The following is an 8015-nucleotide window of genomic DNA, read 5'->3' as shown; positions in this document are numbered from 1 at the left end:
AATTTGGCTGCAAATCACTAAAAGCTGGGTTTTCCTATAAATAGGAGCAGGTTTCCTGTGCCACGCGCAACGTGATTCGCCCAGCGCGACACGCCGTCCACTCACCAATAAGAAAAGCAGCATGACTGTTTTCCTACAGCGCACAATACGCCTCGCGACATCGCTTTACGTCGGGCGTGATTGGCCAACTGCTTCTGGAGCAGTCAAGTGCGTCGTGCGCGGCGGTTTTTGCCGATATTCCCTTCCCTTCAAACCGGAGCATGCAGACGACAGAGTAGCTGATGCCAAGGCCGTATACTATAATATAGCCGCCCTGATCTGATGCGCCACGCTTAGAAAACACAAACGCGTAGCGTGATTAAGTAACACGTTTCTGCTGGCGCAAAATGGTCTAATTCGGTTCACCCGGCGCAAAAAACCTATTCCTAGGAAAACCCGACTTTAACTGAAACAAAAAATGTGTGTACAACGATAATGAACATTTTTTCCTGCCAAGATTTCGTGGTCAAGGTCGTCCAGATAAATTCGCAAATATCGAACTGACTGGGGAAAAAAATGTATTTTGCGCCGGTAATATTGAAGTCTCTGAGGCCAACGACTTTGAGCAGGGCGCTTTTTCTGAACAACAAGCGAGCTTTCTCGGCATCGTGCGCTCTGAGGACTATTTTCACTGTCCAGGATGAAGAGGACTTCGAAGAGAAAGTCATCAAGAGCACCCTCCCTGTCGTGATAGATTTCCAAGCTAAGTTAGTCTTTCCTCATTCGATTGAACATTACCTTTTTTTATTCGGTAAATTGAGTACCACGTGATTTCAATTGTTTGATATTTTTTTGTTTACTTTTAAAATAAACTGTAGAAGAGGCTGGATCCTTGGTGTGGGATGATTAATATCACTTTAGCAGTAGGTGTTTTTAGACCGAGTTAGTCCGAAAATCGGAATAACGCCAAATTTGGGCGAGAAACTAATGAATGTGCGACAAGAAGAACTATGCCAATAGGGGAAAATGATTGCGCTCAGAGATGCCAATGACGCACTATAGCACGTCAAATACCTAGAATTTCAGAAAAGGACACACAAAAGTTAGGTTCACGCGGCAGGAATTAGAGTGCCGGCGTTGGTGACTTATAGCGCCCTTGGCGATCTGGATTGTACTGGATTTGGCGGTCTGGATTAAACAGCACCTGTACCACACGTTCTTTTCTAGTTCCAAGAAAAAGTTTAAAAAGCTTTCCTACTTTTTCCCCTTTCTTTTTTCTTCTATCATGATCATGCGACCTTGAAAAAGTGGTTTTACTACTTCGTATACTGTGTTGTATTGCATTGATAAACACACGGGCAGTGGCGGATTAAAGTTGGTCAAGGCCCCTTGCGCAAAAGAAAATATTGGGCCCCCTTTAATTAGAAAATAATGTGAAGTTTGGTTTTTTTCGGGGCCCTGGGCACTCTCATGCTGTTAAATCCACCTCTGCACACAAGCTGTTATATGGGCACAAGGATTTCTTTCACAGAAATTGTGGGTCACTAGCACTCAAAAAGAGTTTCAAATTAACACATAGTGTAAGAATGGGTTTTTTCCAATATTTTAATTTTCTACGAAATATTTTAAATTTTTGATGTTCTTGGGGCCCCCCTCCCCTTCCAAGATTTTGCCTTTGGTGAAAATCCAGGTTTGGAACCTGTGATTGTGCAGTGATAATTGGCTAAAAATGATATTCTAAGATTTTCCAATTTTGAGTTGGTTATTCCTTTGGAAAAAAAGCTCTGGTTGCCACGACGATCATGCAGACCTATGTCACAGATATGTATACATTAAATTTCAAATCCACGCATTATCAATTTGAAGGATAGGTGCAGGGCTGCAACTGGGGGAGGGAAGGGTGTGAGCAGGCGGGTCTAGTGCCCCGGGCTCTGGACTAGAGGGACCAAATTCACCCTTTGTAGCTGCTTCTTCGATTCCATTCATTCCCAGTGTAATGTAATAGAGCATTACACGGGGGTGCCAAATGCCCGCTTGCCCCGTTTGAGAAAGTATCTAGTTGTGGCACCACCTACTGAACACAAAACACCCCAAATGTGGGGGAACACGCACGCACGCATACATAAGCACAAGTTGAGTTTCACATTCTACCAGGAAATCGCTTCGCTAAGATTTATATGAATAGGGAATCAGAAGATGAGTGTTTGAGAGAGAGAATCTTTTGCTTTAAATTTAATCGGAACATATTATTGAAAGAGCTACGATTTTTTCTAACGAAATGGGAAATCAATCAGGAGGGAATTTATAGATTGATTTATTAGTAAATATCTGCATATGTGCCTATAACTTTTAATTGCAGTGGATCCTGTGTATAGTTTTTCAGAAAAACCGTTATACAAGGCGCTGATCAAAATTAAGGGCTGATCACGTAAGAAAAATGAATGGCAATACTGATTTGTTCATGCATGCGTAGTAGCATTATTTAGTCTGTTAGGAATGTAACTGATATATTGCCATCATTTGATTGTTGTCTGTCTTTGCAAGACAATGTGTTAAAATGAGTGCGGTAATAACAAACTCTATCAGTGATTAGATTTCTAAATACAGCACAACTATGGAAACAATTCAAAAATTTGGATGGGAGATTTTTGATTATCCCCCTTATAGTCCTGATCTCGCCCCCTGTGACTACCATCTCTTTGGACATCTCGAAAACTGCCTTGTATTTAAATGTTTTGAGGAATTGAAAATCTAAGTGCAAAACTGGCTGAAATCCCAGGCAGTGGGATTTTATGCAGAAGGTTTGAAGAGAATCTTGTTTCACCATATCAAAAGTGTTTGGAACGACATGGTTATTATGCAGAAAAATAAAGTAATCATGAAAATTTTTGAAACCCTTAATAAATTGGTCATTTTTCCTATTGTTTTCATTTCATTACTGATCACCCCTAAATTTTGAACTGCTACTCATATTGAATATTGTAAGCAGTAAAACACTTTAAATGGGAAATCTTAGTGAGAATTACTTAGAGTTGGGACCACAAAAATAAGACGTAGTAAGCGAAAAAATGTTCTAAATGGGAGCGTTATAAGTGGGATCAACTATATCATATTTGTTTTGGATTTGTTGTGTGTGTTAAATTCTCAGTGTTAATGGGCTTTTTTGCAAGCTTTTCTTACTAGTAGGCAGGTCTGGTGCGTTGTACCAGAGGGGGGGGGGTGCGAATTTTATCCTTTCATTTCTCCTCCAACATTATGAAGGGGTGCAAAAATGTGTGCTTGCCCTGGCTCTCCCAGCATCCATTTGTAGCCCTGCTGCCGACATGAATAAAACATTTGGGGACCCAGAAAGCTGCAATTCATGCTGTATACAGGACTGATGCTCGTATGCAGAAGGGGGGGAAAAGGTGCATTACATTGTATATTCATTTATTATTGAGGGGCTTAAATGGCCTAAGCTCCCAGGTTTTGGCACCTATGTGTTCTGGGTACTGTTTCATCAGAACCCTGCCACTTAGGGGCCATTCAAGTATTACGTAAGCAGATTTTTAGCCCCCCCTTCCCCCCCTCCCAGCAAAATTTCGTCAGCAGCTTAGAATATTTCATATCTCATATCTTCAAAAAGGGTGGTTGATGACGTAAGCAACCTTCAAACAAATCCGAACCCCCCCCCCCCCCCCCGATGCTGGCATAATACTTGAATGACGCCTTGCCAAATTTTCTTGGAGTCACACATCAGCATGATGTAGTCAGCAGTCATAAGAGAAGTAGAAGTTATGTGCAAGCCTAGTATTGCGCAAAGGTGTGCAGAAAGATGGGGATGATGGAGGCTATGGCCTCCTGTCCCTAATACAAGATATTGTATTTTTTAGTTTACTTATTTGTGTGTCGAGGCAAGTGAAGTTGCCAACCACAGGCATAAAATTGCCAAGGGCAAGGAAAGTTATTAATTAAAGCCGAAATTTTTTTTCAACGCCAAGTCAAGTTGCCCAGTATTGCTGAAATTGCTGAACAATCACCAGCTGCTGCAAATGATGGGAGCTGCAAGTCAGAATGTAATTTGCCAAACATAGCATATGTTTAATATATCCTATATGGCTATAATTGATTATGAAAAGTAGAGTACTAATTATCAAAATACAGTTGATGCTCGTTACTTCCCCACGTTATAGCGATCATTCCATTACAACCCCAAAGCAGAATGTTTAGCACTGTTCTGCGACGAGCCCTCGACTGACTGGAAATGTTCTGCGATAAAAATCCCTATACATGTAATAGTGTTTTTTGCACTTTTTCTTAAAATTATTCCGAATTGTTCTGCAACGTACGTCACAGATTTTGGCACATTCTGCTTTGGGGCATTACAACAGCTAAATCTGATGTTTTCATATAACGACTGTGCTATATGCTTTTCTTCCGAATATAACATCCATTTTCCATAGAACAATCGGAGTCTTTATAACAAGCATTAACTGCATAATTTATAAAATAAGTCATGAAAATACAGTAAAACCTCTCTTAACTGACACCCCCCTCAGATATGGTCACCCCTCACCACCTCTTTTATGCCCAAATAATAATTTGCCCTTGCATAATAAAAGCATGCATTTCAAACCCCCTGATTAACAGTCACCTTTTTACAGATGGAATTTTTTGTCCCGCTGCTGCTGCCCGCAAGAGAGAGATTGTACTGTAATTTTAATTTTTGATTTTAAAAATTGAAGTGAGCTCCTTGAAAGTAAAAGGGAGAGAACAAGACATTTTATTTTAAAAAGTTGTGATGGCCAAAATTACGGAAATGTCCTGTAAAATATGGGTGACTAGGTAGGCCTGCAAGTATCAGAACTGCTGCATACCTGTCCCGTGGACTGAAAAGGTTCTGCACCCATGATGTACACAATATTAAAAATTTCTAGTGTATATATGTTCACAAGATTTATGTCTAAACTTGTTTTCTTCATCAAGGTTAATTTGATCCCCTCCCCCTCTCTTCTCCATCAAGATGGTGTGGTCCATGCAGAATTCTAGAGCCGAGATTGGAAAACATCATTGGCAAGTATCATGATCAAGTTCATCTGGCTAAAGTGGACATTGATGCGAATAGTGATTTGGCTTTGGAATACAAAGTAAGAGTATAATACAGTAGACTCTTGTTAATCTGACCCATTTATCAGACCAGGGTGCACCAGATTACTGGAAGTCAGGTGAAAAAGCCTATTTAAACAATATAAACTTCTTTTTGAAGCCGAATTGTCCAGAGTGTGGGCTAGTGCAGTGTTTCTCAACCACCAGGCCCCTGGCATCAGTGAAACTGGGCCCTGAGCAATTCATTGTTTCACTTTTCCCCCCATTTATTTCTCATTAGTTGTGTTTATGTTCATACCTTCCACCCAAAAAAAAAAAAAAATCAACCAGGCCACAGGATTTTAGAGGTCGAAGAGACCATTGGTCTACTGTCCCTTCTTTAGCCAGGGCCATCTTAAGAGCATCCTGTGCTCCCTCAGGGAAAGGGATTTTTTTATCTGAGGCTGCCTACCTGGCTAGAAATGTATGCCTATTAATTTACATGCTCACATTCACCAGATGTCATTTTCATGAGGCTCCCACCACCAGGCTGTATTCATGAGTTAAGATGACACTGCCTTTAGCATAAAACCATTTCTGTGACTATTTGAGAATCTGACTTTAAATTTTTAGTTCTCATGTTATTTGTCATGTTCATAAATGATTGGGGGGCGGGGAGTGATCACTGGTCCCAGCAGCAGAACCTGATGGAGGGCTCAGCTGAGTGCTGTCTTAACACGTGGGCTCACCGAGAGAATAGAGGAGCCTCACAAAAATGAGATTTTGTTAAAAATTTTTGAGAATTTTTATAGATAGGGCCTCAGAAAAATCTGTTTGCCGGGAAGGGGGGGGAGAGATGAGACAGCCCTCTTCAGACAGCCCTGCTCAGGCCTCTTGAGCCACTTTCTCTCAGATAATTCATGAATATACAATATAATACCTACATGCTCAACCCACAGCCCTCTGTCAAATGTGGCCCGCGACCTCAAACCTAATTTTGTAAAAATAAACGAAGTGTCGCATTAGAAGATCACTTGAGTGACCTTTAGCAGATTTACAGATCACTTAAGTGGCCCAGATACATTTTCACTTCACTTAGATGGCATGCCCCATATTCCTGGACCATTTAAGTGATCAAGTAGGCAAGGCTGTTTCAGATCACCAGAACGGTCTACAGCACATTCCCAGATTTCTTAAGTGGCCCACATGGCATTCTCAATTCACTTAAATGGCCCATGTCACATTCTCACTTCTCTTAAGTGGCTCATGACACATATTCAAATTAATGAAGTGGCCCACAACCTCGAAAAGGTTGAGCACCCTTGATGTAATGCATAACCCCACTTCCTCCTTCCACCATACTTACACCCTCAAATTTCATATGAACAGGATGTCTTGCAATCTGAGGCCCCTCCTTCAGTGTTTTATGTACATCTGTGCTTCTGACAGAAAAACAACCAAATTGGAATGTTAAAAAATGTGAAATTGATTTTTTCGTTTTTTTTTTTTATTTCCAGGTCGAAGCAGTACCATTTGTTCTAGGCTTCAAAGAGGGCAAGCCCAAGAAAAGTTTCATGGGGGTGATGGACGATGATAAGATTGAAAGCTTCGTCAAGGAACTCATAGGAAAATGAAAGAACATAGTCATATTAATTCTGTTGTTCATCGATTGACAATAAGTTATTGAACAAATACACTGTTTATAATTTTGTTAGTTCAATAAATTTTTCTAAATGTTTATTTTCATTTGCGTTGAATGTGCTCAAGTAGCCACTCATTAAAGTTATGGGGAAGGGACACTAAAATGAGCATGCTTGCTTTCATAAGCAAATACACACACCTTCTTCTTGAGAGACTTTTCCCCTAATGGGGGGACAAATCAGAGATACAGAGGTTCTGTTTTGTGAGCCAGGGGGAACAAGTGAAATGTCTACTTTCGTGTGTAAGTGTCAATAATGTAATTTTTTATCTGATTGGGGGAGGCAGCGATCCCCCCCCCCATGTCTGCATACACCTGCTGTCATTCTCTGAACTTTCCTAAACATTTGAAATTGTATATTAAGATATGATCCGCTATAGAGGGATTAATGAAAATTCTTGACCTGGGGACGAGGAAGCAGGTTAAAATATGTAGTAGCCATGTTTGTAGTGAGTAAGTAAAAATAATTTATATTGGAAATGTGAATTTGACGTTTCGTGTGAAAAAAATACAAACACGAATGAGGTGCTTTATTTAATTTTAAGCATAATCGTATGTCATGCCCCCTAGGCTGGCAAGGATCCAGAGTGATGGTGTGATTTATTGTTTATAGTGGTCACTACTGTTTTGTAAAATGCAGCACTGATTTATTTCCGTATGTTATCCAGCTCTTAGGTGGAGTGAACAACCAGGCCTGAGAATTTATCGAAAAATTAAGTCTTTCGTATAATGGTTAAGAAAATCTGTAATTTTTGTGGTCCAATTTGACTAGGGTGTATGCCTTTAAAGTCTGAAAATCGTCGCCCCCATAGGACTCAAGATTATAGGTTAGTGAGGTTAGTCACATTTAAATATAATGTATTCAAACAGCATGAGAGATGCTGTCACTAAATTATGGGGGCCGTGTGACAATTTATTTTTACTCAGTTCTTGAATACCAATTTAACGTGAGTGCTTTTGGTGCCATCTATCCACAGACTAGAAAACATAAGAAAAAAAAACCGAATATAGTACAGCTGCACCTGGACAAACATTGGCACGTTTTTCTTCCAACTGGCGCTTTTTGGGAAGAATTCGTGACTTCCTTGGTGGCCTGTATCGGCAATATCGTCAGGAATATTCCATCAGGATCTCGCTGCAAGTTGTACTGGCGGACCGCCATATTTGTTGACTTAAAATTTTGACGGCGTTGACCAGTAGTAAAACATACTACCGTATATCCGGAATTTGCTGCCATCTATAGTTCAACCGTAGTACTAATTGATCGTTTTTC

The 8015-nt window shown here is 40.3% G+C and overlaps 1 protein-coding gene across 1 annotated transcript; it reads left to right on the top strand.

Moving 5' to 3' along the window:
• The first annotated feature begins 244 nt into the window (after window positions 1–244).
• Window positions 245–6783, top strand: LOC149063855 (thioredoxin, mitochondrial-like). Its single transcript, XM_089255095.1, has 3 exons — window positions 245–746; window positions 4982–5105; window positions 6561–6783. The coding sequence occupies exons 1-3, from the start codon at window positions 556–558 to the stop codon at window positions 6675–6677; spliced, it is 432 nt and encodes a 143-aa protein (XP_089111221.1). The 5' UTR covers window positions 245–555; the 3' UTR covers window positions 6678–6783.
• The last annotated feature ends 1232 nt before the right edge of the window (window positions 6784–8015 follow it).

Source organism: Pholcus phalangioides, unplaced genomic scaffold (genome assembly GCF_987345545.1).
Source record: "Pholcus phalangioides strain wild (caught in Gottingen) unplaced genomic scaffold, Ppha-v1.0 ptg000042l_1, whole genome shotgun sequence".
NCBI classification, from domain to species: domain Eukaryota; kingdom Metazoa; phylum Arthropoda; class Arachnida; order Araneae; family Pholcidae; genus Pholcus; species Pholcus phalangioides.
The sequence above is the reverse complement of the archived record's forward strand: the minus strand, read 5'-3'. Positions and strand labels throughout refer to the sequence as shown.